General features: G+C 41.7%; 1 protein-coding gene and 1 long non-coding RNA gene across 19 annotated transcripts in view; one reads left to right on the top strand and one right to left on the bottom strand.

Annotated features, from left to right (window-relative positions):
* Positions 1 to 20,020, bottom strand: part of bcas3 (BCAS3 microtubule associated cell migration factor) — a 322,912-nt gene that overhangs the window by 47,364 nt on the left and 255,528 nt on the right. For 12 of the 17 annotated variants that reach the window (XR_015859651.1, XR_015859652.1, XM_088381955.1 and 9 more), the window contains 2 exons: positions 9,013 to 9,066; positions 7,088 to 7,179 (listed from right to left, as the gene is read on the bottom strand). The exons of 2 other annotated variants lie outside the window; for them this stretch is intronic. Coding sequence is in view for 11 of the 15 variants with exons in the window: in XM_088381955.1 (XP_088238081.1) it covers positions 7,088 to 7,179; positions 9,013 to 9,066 (146 nt within the window). In the remaining 4 variants the exon portion in view is untranslated. Of the gene's footprint in view, positions 1 to 6,551; positions 6,670 to 7,087; positions 7,180 to 9,012; positions 9,067 to 20,020 lie in introns of all 17 variants that reach the window. 3 more of the 17 variants (XR_015859654.1, XR_015859655.1, XM_088381946.1) reach the window with 3 other exon arrangements.
* LOC148394782 (uncharacterized) lies at positions 11,250 to 19,933 on the top strand. Of its 2 annotated transcripts, XR_015859658.1 has the most exons (3): positions 11,250 to 11,782; positions 16,461 to 16,905; positions 18,947 to 19,933. It is a non-coding gene; the product is annotated as an uncharacterized LOC148394782 (long non-coding RNA). The 2 variants fall into 2 exon arrangements; XR_015859657.1 differs by lacking the exon at positions 16,461 to 16,905.

Raw genomic sequence — 20,020 nt, 5'->3', positions numbered from 1 at the left:
ATTTATACTTTGGGGAAATTTAACAGCCTTGGTCATGCTTCTTGTTTGTACAGGAGTTCTCATTGACTGACCATGACATAATTCGCTATTATATGGGGGGGTTCAGGTCTTTTAAATTAAATGCATGTTTTGCATAGGAGCAGAAGGAGCTTCTGCCTCAGGCTCCTCTTCTTGAGCCACGCCTAACAGTGCGCCTACGCACTATGGCTTCATTGTCTGACAATCAAACTTGCAGCCTCAAGTTTGGTAACTTATTTAACGTATACTTCTCATCCCCTGATACATTGTCAGTAACACTTTGACGGCCCCCCATTTTAATCAATTTAGTTTTAAATCATAGGGATTTCTAAAGATGGAATGTTTCTTTAGTGCGATAACAACTTTCTGAGGTAATTCCTGCTTCGACCAGTTTTCTGGTGAGGAATTCCACAGAAATTTGCCATTTCTTCCCACCATGTTACATGCAGCACAATAGCGAGTGATACGTGCTACCATTCACACACACATTCACACCGCGGAATTTTCTTAACACAACGAGGTGTATTTCCGTCTACAAGTTCCATCTGTAGACCGAATTCCTATCACTTGGAATTCACAACAAGGACTCCGCCGTCCTTACCCGGGTACCCTTTTCCAGGGGACTAAAATACCCCAACCACGCGGCCAACAAAGAGGTCTCACCGAGTCTCTGAGAGATTTCTTTTGAAGATTCCGTCAATCGTCGCTGCCGAGAGATGCTGAACTGGACGCCGGCCTGGTGGATGAACATTGCTCCCCAGGGCTTTCCTTCAGGCGTCCTGTGACCTCTGCCGTGCACGGATTCGGCGTCTTCAACACTCTTCGGATCAGCGAGCAGATTTTCAGGAAATCCCGGACGAGCCCCCAAAAATGTTGGGTTGACAACATTTAACAGAAATCAATCTCAGAGACGGTAGGTCTTTTTGGCTTGGCGTTTTCTTCTGCGCAGAAGGGCGCAGTCCAGACACACAGCAAGTGTGACTGAGACCCCGCGCGCGCTGCTGTGAGTTCTAGCCGAGCTTTTATTGAGAGAGAAACAAAGGGGCAAGTGTACATGGTCGAGTAGGTTTCCAGACAGAAAAACATTCCATAGCTATATCCCATTACCACAGGACACAGGGGGTACTCTTATGGACGGGGCAGTATGGACGTCTCATGCTCAACAAAGATGTAGTCTTTAGTGCCTCTGGGAATACATTGCTGTGCCGTACTCATGACCTTTGTCTGCTTCAGCCGTCCCATGACAATCACATGATCTGCACATGTCTAGCTAACTGTGGGGCTTATTGTATAGCGCGGCTAATGACTGCCATATGCCCCCAAGTCATTTTCACGAGGCCAGATACTGCAGAGAATCTTGCACACAATAGTAATTTCATAGAATCCAATGATAAAAAGTATATAATTTCCAACACTAGTTTAATGTAATTTAGCGCTTCGTGCATGAATAAGATTAGAATGAACAGACCCTCTTCACACTCGAAGAAATGCATAAAACCGACGACGAAAGAGAGACTGAGAAAGTGTGAGGCGAAGGATATCTAACGCTCTTCCAATCGGACACTAAGGAGGAAGACTTCGATGGTTTCAGTGCACAGGAGGCAGATGAAGACGGCTCTTTTTTTACTTTTACTGGTATGTTTTTTTTAACCAGCCCTATTAGTGCTGTGCTGCTGTGTTGCTGCTGTGTTACCGCCGCGTCTCAGTGACTTTGCTGTGTTACTTCCGTGTTGCAGCGGTGTTACTGCCGCGTCACAGGCAGTGTTTGGAAAGAAATGTTAAGGTATGTCATTAAAGCTTTAAAAAAACTTTCTGTGTCCAGTCTTTCTTTGCTAATAACTCGCGTGCACACTTCCGCGTTGCTGGGGTACTACTGCTGCGTCACAGGCAATGTTTAGAAAGACATGTTCAAGTATGTTATTAAAACGTTAAAAAGGCTTTCTATGTACTGTCTTTCTTTGTAAAAAAACGTGTGTGCACGTGCGGCTTATAGTCCGGTGCGGTTTATGTAAGAAAAAAACTGAAATATCCCTGAATTTTAACTGGTGCGGCTTATAATCCGGTGCGCTTTATAGTCCGGCAATTACGGTACAATTATTAGACAGCTTGTTTTCCTCAGGCAAATTGGGACGAAAAAAGACTTTCAAAGGGTTGCAGCACTCTAGATATTGCAAAAATATTAGGGCGTCATCGTAGAACCATCATACATTCCATTGCAAAATGGTTAACAGGGTCGCAAGAAACATGTTAAGGGAAATCATGCAAAGATTTGAGAAGACTGAAATATTTAATGTACCAGGAGCCCATTATCCTTCAGTGCTACCATATTACGGAACTTCAACCTAACTAGAGTGCCCAGAAATACCAGGTGTTTAGTGCTCAGAAATGTGGCCACTGCTGAACAAGACATACATGTTGAAACGTCAAGAGTGGGTCAACAAATATCAGAATACTGATTTTTCAAAGATCTTATGGACTGGTTGTACTAAGTTCATCTTGTTTTTCCTTTTTAATCACTTCGGTGGTGACGTACGTTTACCAGGTAATCGGAGATTACGTTAAAGTGGAGAGAATCGAGTACAAAAAGTCTTAAGGTACAGGACCAGATGGTGTTCCATTCCTTTCCACTCAGGGGCAATGTTAGCCCTGTAATATATTGTTCATGATGTTCTAAAACAATTTGTTTGATATAAAAGAAACTAGTGAAGTGATTAAAAAGGAAAAACAAGATGAACTTAGTACAACTATTACGAAGAGGTTATGGAGAGAACTGCCTCGAAAAGCTGACAAAAAAACGAGCTCGCTACAGGAACCACCTGAGGTTCAATCTACGCTGCCGAGACGAAGAGGTAACGCCAGCCAGCCTGACAATCAAGAACCCAATCCCGACCAGGAATGCGGAAAGGATTATCAGAAGAGTACGGATGACTCTGGTCAAAGAACGGATACGCTGCAAACCAACCAACAAACTCAACAATATCAACGATGAACTACAGCGACTGACGGAATAATTCAAACACCGGTATGCCCTGTACAATAACACAGAATCAACACTACACGGACATTTAGATAATATACACGAACAGGAATTCGCCGCCCCCAAAAAACGACACATCGGGAAATTGGACAGACTCATCGAACAAAAGAAGGCACAACCGGACCACGCACATCAACGATAAATGGATTCACAATATGTCACGCCACAAACTCACCCAGGCAGAACGCAGCATACTAGCAAAAGGACTCAACTACGCGATCACACCCACAAACATACCCCTCGATGATTTCATTTTAGCCACGTAGTTAGCATGCGAAAAAATACATAATCCAGGACAAAAAGCAGCACTACACAATGAAGTTGCAGGTATTTTAAAAATGGCTAAATCACCACCCAGTAACATTACAAAACAGGAAGCAAACACAATGATCACACTAGCAAAAAATAAAGACATTACAATCCTCCCAGCGGACAAAGGCAGAACAACAGTAATTATGGACACAGACACTTACGAAGAATCAATGCAACAGTTACTACAGGATGACACGGAGTAGTACAAAAAGACCCAACAGAAGACGGGAAAAATAAACTCAAAGCATTACTCAAACCACTACTCATTGAAAATAAAATAAACAAACAGGCATACAATCACTTAATACCCACAGCAAACATCCCCAGAATCTATGGCACACCAAAAATCCATAAACCAGGTACACCTCTCCGCCCCATCGTAGACAGCATAGGGTCAGTCACATACAACCTTTCAAAAGCACTCACAGAAATAATAAAACCACTACTAGGACTCAAGGATCGACACTGCAAAAAACTCGAAACAACTCGCCACAGAACTCACACACATAAAGGTACAGAAAGATGAAATGTTCATATCACACGGCGTCATTTCACTCTTCACAAAAACACCCACACAGGCCACCATACACATAGTACATGACAGACTATCAGCAGACAGGACACTCAAGAAACGCACAAATCTAACAGCACAGGACATCACCCAACTACTCCATTTCATCGCCACCTCCACATACTTCCAATACAGAAACACAATCTACAGGCAAAAAGAGGGATTCCCCATGGGAGACCCTCTTTCTGCCATCATGTGCAACTTTTTTATGGAGCATCTAGGACAAAGGCACTCTTAACAGCTCCGGACACGTACAAACCCACGCTATGGAGACGATACGTCGATGACATTCTAGAAAAAACAAAAACAGGACATACACAACACCTCACAGACCATCTCAACACCATAGACACCAACGGTAACATCAAATTCACCCATGAAGAAGAAACAGATCGATCCATAGCCTTTCTAGACATCAACATACACCACACAGACAACGGAGACATAAAAATATAAGTACACAGAAAACCCACACACATCGACCAATACCTCCTCTGGACATCAGAACATCCCACTATATATAAACTGTCAGTAGTCAGAACAGTATACGAACGCACAACAATAATCACGGATCCGGAGGACATAACACAGGAAGAACAATACATACAACACGCACTCAAAAAATGTCAGTATCCACAATGGGCAAGAACCAAAGGTGCAGAACAGGTAAAAAACAAAAATTACAAAACACAGGGGGAAAGAAAGAAACAAACACGGAAACACGAATCCAGCGGAATGGTGACGTTGCCGTATGTGAGAGGAATTAGTGAACGCATCAAAAGAGCCATGAAAAAATACAACATAAACACACCTATCAAACCACATACAACACTCCGTCAAATACTGGTCCACCCAAAAGACAAAGTTAACCCGGAAAATAAATGCAATTCCATATACGAAATTCCATGCAAATCATGCAATAAATCGTACATCGGGGAAACAGGGAGGAACTTCATCACAAGAAAAATAGAACACAAGAAGGAGTGTGAGAAGGAGACAGCAACAAGACAAACAAGAGCAATAAAACTACAAGCAGAACAGGAACACTCCAAGTTAGCCATTACCGATCACTGTAAAAGAGAAAACCACATCATGGACTGGGAAAAGGCCAGAGTCATCCGCACTGAAGAAAACAAACATCAGCGTTGGATCAGGGAGGCCATTGAGATCCGCAAGCGGGGCCCGAGGACCATCAACAGGGATGAGGGAGCCTACATGCTCTCTACAACCTGGAACAGCATTCTGGAGAGGTGAATGGACAGCAGAGGGCGTGACTCACCATTCAAATCTGACAGGTGAGCCACGCCTTCATCCATCAGCTGATAAAGACGCGTCACAACCACATCGGTGACACTCTGATGAAGGCGGAAGAAACCGCCGAAACATGTCAGTTAATGCACCTAAAATAATTTGTTTGATATAAAAGAAACCAGTGAAGTGATCTTATGGACTGATTAGATGAGGGTGACACTTGTGGGACCAGCTGGACCCATGGCTCGATCAGTAACGGCCACAGAGCTCCACTTCAAATAGGACGCCAGCAAGGTGTAGGCAGGGAACTGGTATGGGCTTGTATTATTAAAGATGAGCTGCTTGGACCATTTTGAGGTAAATTGACTTAAAATTAACTCACAAAATTACAACAACAAATAATTGAAAATAATCTACTGCCAGGTTTTAAGAAGACACTTTCTTCAAGCAGTGGTACAGGAAAAAGTCTGCATCTTTCAAGAAGATCATGATTTTTTATGCGGGACAATACTCCATCGCATGCGTCAAAGTAGTTCACCAGTAAAGGCCTTAAAGATGACAGAATAAAGATAAAGACGTGGGCCCCTTCTTCACCTGACATAAATGCCACTGAGACCTTGTAGCCCCTTCCTAAATGGGAGATCTACGCTGAAGGAAAATTGTACACCTCTGTGAACAATGTCTTGGAGGCTGAGGTTGTTGCTGCACAAAACTTTAATTGTCAACAAGCTGACAGACTTCATGGATGGAAGTCGTATAACTGTTATTAAAAAGAAGGGTGGCTATATTGGTAACTAATTTTCTTTTATATGTTATTTTGTAAATTCTGAGTTGTTTGTTTATTATCCCCACTTTAACAAATGAAAATAAGCAAGTGATATGGGAAACCTTCCATTTTTACTTCAGTTGCATAATAATTCTGCACACGAATAGTTGCTTAATAATTGTGCACAACTGAGAAAGCCAGAATCTCACTTTTATTCTCTTAGATATTCAAGTTTTAGGTTTATTCATATTTTGGTTGACAGAAAGCACTGTTCAAAAACAAAATGAATCCTCGAAAATACAATTTGCCTAATTGTGCACACAGTGTAGTTTGTCTGAGGTTTTTGTAGTCAATCATGTCTCCTAAGAAGGCAAGTGCAAAAAGCAGCAAGGGTGGGGGGAGTCAAAAGACGGTGTAGCGAAAGTAGAAATTAAGCATACGGTAGGTACATGATTTTCCTACTCCCCCCTTCCACTGCCACAGCTCTCTCAAGCACCTACACCTATAGCAAGTCATCACATCTTTCAAGGTAAGCAATTAAACATTAATTTTACATTTCATATGAATTTTTATGGGAAAAAATTGCTTCTACTTACAAACTCTTCGACCTGCGAACGTGATCGTGGAACAAATTAAGTTCTTAAGTAGAGTTTCACTGTTCAGTATATATATATATATATAGATCTATATATATATCTATATCTATATATATATCTATATGTATATATAGATATATATATAGATATATATATAGATATAGATAGATAGAGAGAGAGAGAGAGAGAGAGAGAGAGAGAGAGAGATCAACAATCAATTTGTAATTTTGTTGTCATAGAAAAATGTTTGCAATCACATCATGTTTGCATATCAAATTCAGCCACACGTGTAGCCTAATTTAAAAAATTGATAGGCTCTAAGAACAAATGATGTAGGGCAAAGGAAAGAAGGTAAATGTGTTCAGGCATGCAAAAAAATTCCTGTAAAATATTTATAGATCATAAAGCAAACAGTGAATGGGACCAGAACAAGCCGGCCCTGCAACTCTGGGTGTCAGCATAGTGAATGATGGAGATTATGTCTGCTTGAGTACGTCATAATGTCACCACTCAGTTAGTAAAGACAGGGACCTGACCTGAGAGAGCCACTCCACATCATTCTGCCCAATGTGATCACATGCTGAATACTCATGATGTTTGCTTTGGCTTGGGCTACCTTGGGACATCCCTGAAAGAATCCATTCAGATATAGGAAAAACTTGTTAAATGAGTGTTTAGACAGTATAAACATTCCAATACTATACTGATACACATTGTAAATACAGGGTTACCCAGAATTAATGACTCGATTGTTATTTTACTGAATACGCTGTATACCGTATTTTCCGGACTATAAGTCGCATTTTTTTTCATAGTTTGGCCAGGGGTGTGACTTATACTCAGGAGCGACTTCTATGTGAAATTATTAACACATTATTACTTGATCACTAATTACTAATACATTACTTACTTACTAGTATATCCCTTCACATGTTATTTTCACACTAAACTGCATGAGGACGTTCTAGGCCTGTAGAATAATTGGAACTGCAACTGACAATGAGTCTGACGTCAGCAACGTAGAAGACAATGTGCCGCATATACTTCCGGAGTTAGCGGAGTTGTTTATGAGTGACACAGATGACAAAGATTTAGAGGGATTTAATGATTGGGAGTTACACGGATGGTTCGATATACTTATTTATGTTATAGTTATCTGAATAACTCTTAATATGTTACGCCAGGCACGTTCTCAGTTCCTCGTTCGTGTTTATGTAACGTTAGCATAGTACTGTACCGTTCAGCCTGTTTTTGCCTATTCATGTCTGTTCTTGGTGTAGGGTTTTGTAAACTAAATTTCCCCCAAAAACACGACTTACACTCCGGTGCAACTTATATATGTTTTTTTCTTCTTTATTATGCATTGTATGGCTGCTGCGACTTATACTCCGGAGCAACTTATACTGCGGAAAATACGGTATATTGTGTTGTTACTTTTTTCTTATGCTTAGTATGATACAATACATCTTTATTAATAGTATAGCGCTTTCACAACAGCTATTGCTGTAACAAACCACTTTACATACAGTAAGAACAATGCAACAGAACATATCACATAGAATGTTGCCAATAAGACAATCTTAACTATTTCTACATCTGCACTGTTTTTAAAGATGAAAGAGGAGAGATTCAATGTGTTACAGTACTGAAACAGATGTCATTATCACAGCGCGCATGACGTCACAGATGTCTGCAGTTAGCTGTACTGTAGTGTCCATTGACGAGTAGAGAGACTGAAGATAGAATTGTTCAGTTTGCCATCCCATCGAACCGTTTCAATTCCAACTGCCGACCCAAGGTTCTAGGTACACATCCACACCAATGCTCCTCTCTCCTCATCCTCAGCTCCACCAGCCATCCATCCAGCCGCACCAAAACAGACTTTCCAACAGCGCTAATGTTTCAGCTGAACAAAATGGGACAGTGAAAAATGTTGCCAATCAAAGGTCCAAAAAACTTAAATGCCTCTTGTCCACCAAAAAATAACAGTGAAATAGCATAGACAATTCCTCGATCAAAATCAGTGCTGTCACAAACATGCTGCTGAGAGGGTGCAAGTATCATGCACAGATTATTCTCCCTCGAGGAATGTCACGACCAAAATGCTGAAAAAGGCCATAGGAAGGACAAAAATCAGCGTAGAAAAAAAAAAAGTCAAAAACAAGACCCCTTGAAGATGGCTGCCAAATACGGCTCAATCTTGAAAAAAAATATATACTATACTGTTAGTCAAAATGTATTTTTGGCGTGCTACTTCGAACTACATTTTTCAACCATTTCTCACCGTCCTACCTTCAGCATAATCCCAAATTCACACCTTCATGGCTTCTTATTCCAAATATGTGTGATTTTCTAAAATTGAAGAATTTCCGAGCAAAAAAATCACCATTCATTCCTAATGGCACATTCAGCATTTTACATTTACATCATTCTAATTTGAAATTGAAAACATTTGACTTACTCAATTCACCTTGGGAAGGATTTTCAAAATGTCCCAAAACTCTACATGTTCTCCCTGAAAGGCACATTAGACAGGATTTAGTTTTTGTTCATTATGGCAGCGCCTATGGACAAAAGGCAATTGTGTTTTGTAGGAGGATGATCACATTTCCCATGAGTGCCAACGCGCAGCGTTGTGAAATCCTGAGTTCTCGCTCACCTGCAGTTGGACTGAATTACTTGACTGTTTCCTTGAGTGGCTGTGTGAAGGAGTCATGCAATAGCGCTGAGGTGGATAGAATTGTGTTTAAACAATACTGGAGATCGATGTAAAAAATAAATGTTTATTTTTGGTTTTGATAAGTTTAGAGCCCCTCGACTAGGGTCTGACAAAAATCCTGTAAATTTTGACCATTGAATGGCGCCCTTCGCACATCTAACCCAAGATAAAAATCACCATTCTACGCTGCGATTGTATAGCACTAATTAGTCAAAATGACACTTACTTTTTATTTGTCTAGTTAATTACTTTATTTAATAGCAGGGCTTTATTATTTAGGTTTATTTTCAACATTTTTTTTGTTGTGGACACCTGGGGGCAGTATTGGGGGGAAAAGGGGGGAATGAATAATTATGTTCTGTTTGCTTATGTGGAATAAAAACAATTAATGTAATAAGTAATTATTCACAGTCTGTAAGAATAACCAAATGTAGCAATGTAAAGTGTAGTAATGTCCAACAGCTTACCTGATTGCTTAGAGTGTGGTGAGTGCTTTGTTGTGCTTGCCGGTGATCCTGCTGCTTGCTGCTCTTGGCTGGGTTCGATTTTGATGTTTTTTAGACTTGGCGTGATTATCTAATGTGCTTTTACCTTTATATTTTAGGAGAATTTGTGCTGGGCACAGGGGGCAGCTAGTATAAAATGGATTGCCTGGGCATGGTCTTAGCCACATAGCGTATTTCCACTGTCTTAACCAGTCATTGTTAAAACATGTCGAGCATTAATTTTCTTTACTGGCCTGTCATCGCTTCCTGTAGCACCCTCGTCTCTCCACCCATTTTCAAGATAAAACGTCACTCTTTTTAGTCGCTGGATCATTTGCTTTCTGTCTATCCATAAACACTCTCCGTTTGCACCTCACCATTTCGAATGAGCCGCCACTGCCCGCCCACCCATCACCACCACAAAGTTTGCTACATCATTTTTTCTAGAGCCGACAAGGCTGTGCACAAGTTTATGGATGTAGGCACGCTACAATGACATGCACATTTTGCACAACATTTACAAAAATCCGGGACATCTCGGGACAGACCACGTCGCTCCGGAGCAATCAGGAAAATCCGAGACAGGTGGCAACATTACCCTCGACACAGATGAACAGAGGTGGACATTGCGTTTCCCTGGGCCTAACATTTTGTGGACAAAGGCAAGAGAAAGTTGTTTTCCGTTCCTGTTTGCCGCCTAACTGTAATTGATAGGCGCTGGGAGGGGGGGGCGTTTCTCCAAGGTCAAGGTTGCCTACACGATCATGTAGGAGGAGGCAAGCGGCCCAACACACAACAGGCACTACATTCCTCGGTGTATTTTGCACTCTTTTCTTTGCTTCTTATGCAACATTTAAATGCAGATACGCCTCCTGGTCGCTCCAACCTTCTTCCGCTCCAACCTCTGCATTCATTCTACAGCCGTCAGTCACGCGCAATAACTGCAACAAGGTATTTCTTTATGAACAGGGAATAAAATAATAACTTTCAGACTAAATGCGATGTGAATGTTTATTAAGAATGATGACCGTTATTTTTTCACTCTGTCACCATCAAAATATGAAATGCCTTTTGACATTCTGGAAAAAATCAAAATAGGCCACACACAACAGCTCCGAGAACACCTCAACAACATGGACCACACTGGCAGCATCAAGTTCACACACGAATGGGAGACAAACAATGAAATTACTTTTTTGCACCAAAAATTGCGGATAGCACGCTTCCCAAATTGTGGACCAAATCCAACACTATTATCATTCACCTTTTTAAAATATTTGAACAACTCTACTAGTCCCTGATTTCAAAACTAGTTATTCATCAGTTTGTTATTGAGCCCATACTGTGTATAATATAAGGCGTTGACAGACATAATGGCCCTCCAATGGAAACTATGGCTACGATGCGGGCCACGACAAAAATGAGTTTGACACCCCTGATCTACAGCATATATTTCTCAAAATGTTTTTTTCACATCCTCCTGATATTATTAAGATGGCGCCGCGCACTGAAACAGCGACCCAGCGCTCCTCAGTTGTTGGCAGTTTTGTAACTTTTTTTTATAACTTTTCTTGTAACATTTTTAGTACTTATCCCATCCCTGCTTGTGACATGTGTGCAAAACAGCAGAGCGGAACTGTTGTCGGTCGCAGTAAACACCTTCTGCCTGCAAAAGAACTTGAATTTCTAGAACACGATTCCCCAGGAGATTCGGCAGCCACCAAAGGCGGCTGGCTTTACTATCCCCCCGCTGGAGTTGCGCAGGCGGCGCAGACATAGAAAGCAAAAGAGGAGGACTAGCAGCCAAGCTAAAAGCTAACCCGTACAAACCCGACATCCCCAGCCTCTTTTTACTAATGCCCGGTCGATAACCAACAAGATGGACAAACTTTGACTGCAGAGGACATCTCACGGTCCGGAATTCTGTGTTCTGATTGTCACGGAGTCCTGGCTGGACCATTACATCCCCGACGCAGCTATCGAGCTAGCGGGCCGTGCTGCCTTCAGAGCCGACCGAACGGACTCTGGTAAGAGCAGAGGAGGAGGACTTTGTGTCTACATTGACAAGAGGTGGTACACCAATGCAACTGACAAACACACTCACTGCTCTCCAGATATCGAATTTTTAATGTTACAGTGCAGACTCTTCTGTTCACATCTGTGGTAACTGTGGCAGACAGTGTTAATAGTTGCAGGAGACTTCAACCATGCCAATCTGAATTCCATCCAACCCAAATTCCATACATACCGTATTTTTCGGACTAAAAGTTGCTCCGGAACATAGGTTAGCCATAAAATGCACAATAACGTGAAAAAACATATATATAAGTCGCTCCGGAGTATAAGTCGCATTTGGGGGGAAATTTATTAGACAAAATCCAACACCAAGAACATATACATAGTTTATATATTGTTATATGGGCCTGTAGAAAAATTTGAACTGCAACGCGCCGCTGACGTCGGACTTGTTTACATAGAGGACGACCAACTCGATCGATGGCTTTAATGATTTGGAGTGACACAGATGGTCTGATAAAGGTATTATTTATGTTATAGTTATTTGAATAACTGTTATTGTTACATCAGGCCCGTTCTCAGCTTCTCGTTTGTGTTTATGTCACGTTAGCATACCGTATCGTTTAGCCTGTTGTTGCTCGTTCATGTCTGTTCTTGTTGTTGGATTTTGCCGAATAAATTTCCCCCAAACTGCGACTAATACTCCGGAGCGACTTATATGTTTTTTTCACTTTATTGTGCATTTTATGGCTGATGCGACGTATATTTTGGAGCGACTTTTAGTCCGAAAAATACGGTACATGGTTTAAGCAGTTTTAAATAAATTGCTGATTTTAAAAGTAAGTGGATTCTGTTGTTTTGTTGTTTATTACCGTGGTACCGAATTAGTATGGAGAATCGTGGTAAAACACAGGTATTGGTACCGACTACTGAAATTCTGGTGTTGTGACACCACTACTTGAAACATGTTGGTATTTTGGATTCCTAGTTAAGTTCTTAACATCCAGAGAGGACCCACTGTGTAATCCATAGCAATGCGAATTGTGAATTTAGTAATGTTACATGTGGTGTTCTCAGGGATCGGTACTTAGATCTATACTGTTCAGCATTTACTTGCTTCTGCTTGTTGACATTATACGTACCGTATTTTTCGCACTATTAGGCACACTTAAAATCTTAAAATTTACTCAAAAAACCACAGTGCGCCCTGCTGGTCACTGCTCCCCTCGGGGATGGGTTAAATGCAGAGGACAAATTTCACCAGACCCAGATGTGTGACAATCATTGGGTCTTTACCTTTACCTTAATGCAGAGCGCCTTATATATGGATCAATTGATGAATTTGTTGATCCATACTGGTTGTACACAGCGCTCTGCCAAAATGTTTCAGTACGTTTTAGTACGACTAGTAAATTATAAGGCCGCAACGCTTCCCAGCATTACGGCAACCGTGGTCACGGGGCAGGGCCCGACTGGGAGAGTTTCTCAGGCCAGGAGTCAGTTATGTAACCAGGCCACCCTGGCCATGCCCACACTTAAATGCTTGGGCACGAACAAAATGCACTTGTGCGCACACACATGCACACACAATAGTATGTCAGCTGGGGAGGGGTTCACCCTCCAAATATTTGGAAGCAAAATATGAAATACACTGTAATTATCACCGATAGTAAAGGTATATTAACAATATGGCAAGTACAAGTCAATATTTCTGTTTTCATTTTTCAAAGCAAATAAAATAATACTGTAGACAGGTAATAAATGCATTCTCTATAGTTCTCTAGTCATAGCCGATTAAATCCCAAACAGTGATTGCCTGCATGGGATTGTCTTTTACCTGTCAGCTGCTCTGAGCTAGTAGTGGGCCTACTGTCTGAAGCACCAAAACTGGCAATATTTCCACCTTTGCATAGCACACATATTCATATATTTTAATAATAATTTAGCCAGGTCCAGTTACAAAGTTTAGAGGAATGAGCATGTAAGAAAGAGTAACAAATGGCTCTTCAAATTACAAAATCAACTAGAACTAAATCTAACAATAAATCAACAGAGGGACAGCCTTATTACAAAGCAGCGGCACATATGTGTTAGAGTGGTGCTCACTCCAACTTATTTGCAAGAACCACACGGGAGACATTATGCCTTGTGAACACTTGCAAGTGCAGAGGCCGTTCGTCACTGTGCATACAGCGATGTTCGAACGAAGTCTGACTTAGGCCTCTTACAAGAGCATATTTATTGAGAGAAACAGGGTGGGGGTGAGAGTGGACAGGATGGGGGTGAACCGCTAGCCTCTGGTCAAATCATAGCAGGGGGTGTTTTACGATGTTGTCTAAACAGAGCAACTTTGATTGCTTCCTCTGCAGCTGGTCAATCAATTCAAAGGATCTTAGCACTTTGTTCTACTACTTTGTAAGACAGGACAAGTTTGCTTAATTATTACAGGTTACATTCCATCATAAGCTTAGGATCAAACTAATCTATCAACCCTAACAATATGCACACAAGACATGCACACTGGCATGCATGCATGCGCGGGCACACACGCTGTTTTTTTTTAATGGCACCGTGTGTATTTGGGGGGGGGGGGGCGTGAATAATCCGTAACCTTTCTGCATTTGGCCGCGTCTTCTTCCAGCGCCTTTATTTTTTGTCCCTCTCCCGCTCTGCCTTTCCTCTTCTTTTTACCACGTTTGAAGTCCATTATCCTCATTTGCACCGCTCGCTAGCTACACACACCACAGCAGCTGGCATCTGATATACGTAACACACCCCTTCCTCCACACGCTCTGTGTGGTTGATACGGACTGTGAGGGCGGGTGTTAATTGATATAAACCAATCGTTTTTCCTTCGTCACATTCTCCTGACCTGAGTGGCCTGAGTCGCCTAGCCTGTCTCTGATTTATTAAAATCAAAATAAAAAAAATAAAAATAAAGAGCTCGCAGGCCAGCAGGCCAATCGTAGACCGGCGCTTCGGGAATACTCCCGGTTCTCCCTATGGTCAGTCCGGGCGTGTCAGGGGGCGTCACTGAATAGCTGTTGTACCCTTGAGGCTATTTCAATTCAAAATAGGCTGTTCCGTTAATGTTTTTGAGTACGTTTACGGATCAATATGCAACGGAATCATAAATAAGCAACACCAATGTGTTAAATCGGTCTTTAGTCGGTTCCGATCACTTTTATGGGAGAGAGTTTGAGAAACATGATTGTTTATAGGGGGCCGCCATGACACTTTGCTGAGCCTCATGAGAGTTTGCGGGTGGCTAATGCTATAATGATAGGTGCTAGTATATGCATGAGGCTCTTTCACTTCAAAATAGGCTGCTCCGTTAATGTTTCGAGTAAATTTACGGATCGGAAGGAATTGGGTCGAAATACAAAAAGTCCTGCCTAGGTACAAAAACAGATATGCTCAAACCTCATTGAATAAAGTACATAAGCAGAAAAGTATATTCACATATCAATAAAAGAAACGCTTTAAGCTTATAATTATACCTACACACCAAATCAATAAAGAAGACATAACTAGACATTTTTGATAAGTGGTAATGACAAAGGTTTTATAACTTTATGATCTGATATATATTTCTGAGCACTTTGAAATAACAAATGTTTTTTGATATATTTCCTAAATAGCTTAATGACCCTTAAGGAACTGTGTAATGCATGCCTGATGTTTTTTCTCTAAATCATGGACACGGCTGACCGTTCAGTACTTGATTATATCTAGTGTTTTGACTAAACGTCATATGTCGCCTAATGCGAGACGCCAGCTTTTTGATTACTACTGAACGTTCTGCACAGAGCGAAATATTTTGCCTAACAAAGAAAAGATACGGTTGGAAGTATGATTAAACTGAGAATATAATGACGGAAGCAAAGACATGGAGTATCAAAAGAGCAAGCTTTGCATAGCTTTGCATAGTCAGGGAACAGTAATAGATTAATTACTGCCAAAAGCTCACACAATTTCGTATGAAATGATAAAATTCAAAGAATGATGAAAGAATGAGGTGCGACAGTGTATGTGCAAGAATGGATGTCAAGTGGCCCACGCTTTTGTGGGGTTAAACTGCAGCTCCCCACTTGAAAGGCGCTTGGACAAAAAGGACTTGAACTGGACTTCACTCAGTGATCATGACTGTTTTTTCTTCCTTGTCTTTGTTTTATTTTTGATTATCTTCAGCCAAACACAGCCAAACACAGCCAACACAGCCAAACACAGGTGAAAAACCTTAAAATAAACACAAATAGATGGTCAAACTCTAAACCATAATTAGGCGATATATCCCAAATCAAATACTTAATTTTTAAATACTAAGTCAGGATGACTTAGCCAAACAGCTTTCAACCCTGGTAAGTACACACAAACATTTTTCCCGATTTCTTTTTTAGCTTTTACTTTTTAAAATACACCACATAATTTACCACAATTTCACTATAATGTTTAGCATAACCATAACCCATATCAATTTTACATATTAATTTCCAAAGCCACCCAGATGTGAGCTGTAGCCCCATATTCAAATGTCCAAAGGCTCACCGGCTCCTTCTTTTGTTTCGTTTACCAAGCTATCCGCTGCAGTCCTGCCCTTTGGAAATGCTGCCTTGTCCAAATCATAGCAGGGTACCGTGAGCTCCAACACTCTCCCTCTTAATTAACCCCACCTGGTGCTCTCAACAGCCTGCCTCCTTCTGTGTGGCTGAGACACACCCAGGCAGAGAGGGCGCGGCCCGCAACTCGCCCCAACAATGGAGGAGAATGTTCACAGGAAGGTCACGTGGAAATAAAAACCAGCAGGTGCCAGAGGGAGCCAGCCAAGGACTCGGCCAAAGATGATCGCCAAGGCCGAAAGACGGGATGGAAGACAACAGCCCACACACACACCGAATCACCCATAACTAGCACCACACCCATGGAATCAGAATCTCCTGCGAACTTGCCACACCCCCTGACTCATCACCCATCAAACTCGGCCCACATGCAAATGAATATAAGCTGACCAAAGAACCTTGAATGTTGCCTTTTCTGAATGGAGACTTTCTGCTTTTGAAGGGCCCAGCGCTGTATTGTACTTTCCTGAAGACAGAGCTTTCTGAACAATTGTGATTGAACTCAACCAACCTGTGTAAGTCTAATTTCTGCTTCAGTGTCTTAGCATTTTCCTAAATCTGAAGAAATCAAACGAGCACGCAGTGAGTAAATTGGATAACAGGTGATTGGCAATGGCTTTTGCCGTGAGGCGCAGATAGCGCGCTCCCTAAATTGTGGACAAAATCCAACAGATCGATATGGAAGGGAAACATAAGTAAGCAGTACCAATGTCTTAGATTTAACTTTAGTCAGTTCCGATCACTTTTATAGGAGATTGTTTGAGAAACGTGATTGTTTACTGAGGGCTCATTGGTTCTTGGTTATTGTGCAATTTTTGTATATAAAGTTTGACTGAATACCTCATTGGCTGGTTTATCGCGATACAGATCAAATCAAAGAAAGTTTGTGATCATAAAAAAAATGAGTGGGGTTGCTGGACCAAGAAGCCAAAGCATATCACTTTCATGCAGGAAGGGAGTTGGACTTTACCTCATTGACATTTCCTTTAGCACAGTACCATCTATGGATGCACACCGCAACCCTAGTCAACCTCAGTTTGATGCAGTATAGCTTCTATTTTATGCGCCTTTTAATCCGGTGCGCCCTATATATTTCTAAAATAAAAAATTCAATGAGGGTGCACCTTATAATCCAGTGTGCCTTATAGTGCAAAAAATACAGTAAATATAACATTAGATGTCATTGTTATGCGTACTCTTCTTCTTCTTTTCCTTTCGGCTTTTCCCTACAGGGGTCGCCACAGCGAACCAACTGTTTCCATCTCACCCTATCCTGTGAATCCTCTTCTCTCACCCCATGTCCTCTTTCACTCCAGCCATAAATCTCCTCTTTGGTCTTCCTCTTGACCTCCTGCCTGGTGGTTCCATCCTCAGCATCCTTCTACCAATATATTCACTATCCCTCCTCTGTACATGTCCGAACCATCTCAGTCTGACCTCTCTGCCTCTATCTCCAAAACACCTAACGTGCGCTGTCCCTCTGATGCACTCGTTCCTGATCTTATCTAACCATGTGACTCCCAAAGAGAACCTCAGCATATTCATCTCTGCCACCTCCGTGAACATGAAAAAAGACTCATTTTAAGTTTCCATTGCATTGTACACCAGGAGGCACTTTGTGCTCAGATGTATGATGGGCATCTTGGCGAAGTGATGTCGCTGGTCATTCGTGTGATTAACTTTATAGTTGCCCAAGCGTTAAATGATTGCCAGTTTAAAACACTGCTGGATGAAGTTAGAAATAACTATCACGGTCTGCTTTTGCACAGCAATGTGCGTTGGTTGTCAAGAGGGAAAGTGCTCAGCCGTTTTGCGGCTTGCCTGAATGAAATCCAGACTTTCTTTGAAATGAAAGGTATCGAGAATCCTGAGCTAGCCGAAACTGAGTGGCTCCTCAAGTTTTACTATCTCGTGGATATGACTGAACATCTGAATCAGCTCAACATGAAAATGCAAGGCATTGGAAATACAGTGTTATCCCTTCAAGACCCCGTGTTTGCTTTTGAAAACAAGCTGGAGCTCTTTATCACGGATCTTAAAACAGGTTGTTTACTACATTTTGAAAAACGGAGATAATTTAAAGATGCGTTCACAGCAAGTGAGCCCACAAATACAGTGTTATCCCTTCAACACGCCGTGTTTGCTTTTGAAAACAACCTGGAGCTCTTTATCATGGATCTTGAAACAGGTCGTTTACTACATTTTGAAAAACTGAGAGAATTTAAAGACGCATGCACAGCAAGTGAGCCCACAAATAGTGTTATCGTCCTAACACGCCGTGTTTGCTTTTGAAAACAAGCTGGAGCTCTTCATCATGGATCTTAAAACAGGTCGTTTCCTACATTTTGAAAAACTGAGAGAATTTAAAGATGCATGCACAGCAAGTGAGCCCACTCAAAACATTGATCTCCACCAGCTAGCTGGCTTCACATCCAGTCTCAAAGCACGCTTTGGAGAATTTCGTGAGCACGCTCATCTTTTTAAGTTCATTACCCATCCAAACGAGTGTTCACTGAACACAGCTGACCTGAGTTACATTCCTGATGTCTCCCTCAGATAATTTTAAGCTGAAGTGGCTGAGCTGAAAGCCTCAAACGTGGGTGGATAAGTTCAAGTCACTTAATGAAGATTTGGAAAGAATCACACGACAGAAAGCAGAGTTGGCGAGCAAGCACATGTGGACATAAATGAAAAAAACTTCAACCGGAAGACCAGCTGATTATCAAAACTTGGAACGTGCTTCCTGCCACCAGCTCAGTGGACTAGTGGTAGAGTGTCCGCCCTGAGACTGGAAGGTTGTGGGTTCAAACCCCGGCCGGGTCATACCAAAGACTATAAAAATGGGACCCATTGCCTCCCTGCTTGGCACTCAGCATTAAGGGTTGGAATTGGGGGGTTAGAGCACCAAATGATTCCCGAGCGCGGCACTGCTACTGCTCACTGCTCCCCTCTCTCCCTGGGGATAGATCAAAATCACATGGGGATGGGTTAAATGCAGAGGACAAATTTCACCACACCCAGATGTGTGTGTGACGATCATTGGGACTTTAACTGTCACATACGACACACTGAAGCGTGTAAGTATTGCTGTAATTGTTTGGATTTACGTATTCATGTGAGCCGTCATTTTCACATCTTAAAACATCAAGTCCAACCTACGATCACGTTTAATGGATGAACGCCTCAACGCCTGCACGAAGCTTAACCTCACCAAGTACCAACCAGACTAAAGAAAAAGTGGATGCATTATTCATATGCTCACACATTCACACTGACAGAAGTGCTCTCTGACAAGTCAGTGTGAGTGGCAATGGAAGCAAGTTGAGTGAACTGTCTTGCCGAAGTACACAAGGACACATGACTCGAGCAGAGTGGGAATAGAATAGTAAACCCTCCGGTTACTGGATGGCCAGACGACATTCCCTACCACTGATACATGGCCTGTTGTTAAAAGTGATGCACAAGTACAAGTTTGGATCATTGAAAATAACCTGAGCTGAGTCCGCCACCTGTGCGCACAATAAAAGTTTGGAGTGAAGTAAACGACTTGAGTGGTTCTATTCCAGGGCCAAGTTACCATATCAATATTTATGCTTTACATGTTTGTTTAAATGTCGCTCTGTCATGTCA

Source organism: Syngnathus floridae, chromosome 7 (genome assembly GCF_059516105.1).
Source record: "Syngnathus floridae isolate MCC-2025c chromosome 7, RoL_Sflo_1.0, whole genome shotgun sequence".
Classification (NCBI taxonomy): Eukaryota; Metazoa; Chordata; class Actinopteri; order Syngnathiformes; family Syngnathidae; genus Syngnathus; species Syngnathus floridae.
Note: the sequence above shows the minus strand (reverse complement) of the source record. Positions and strands in the feature narration are given on the sequence as shown.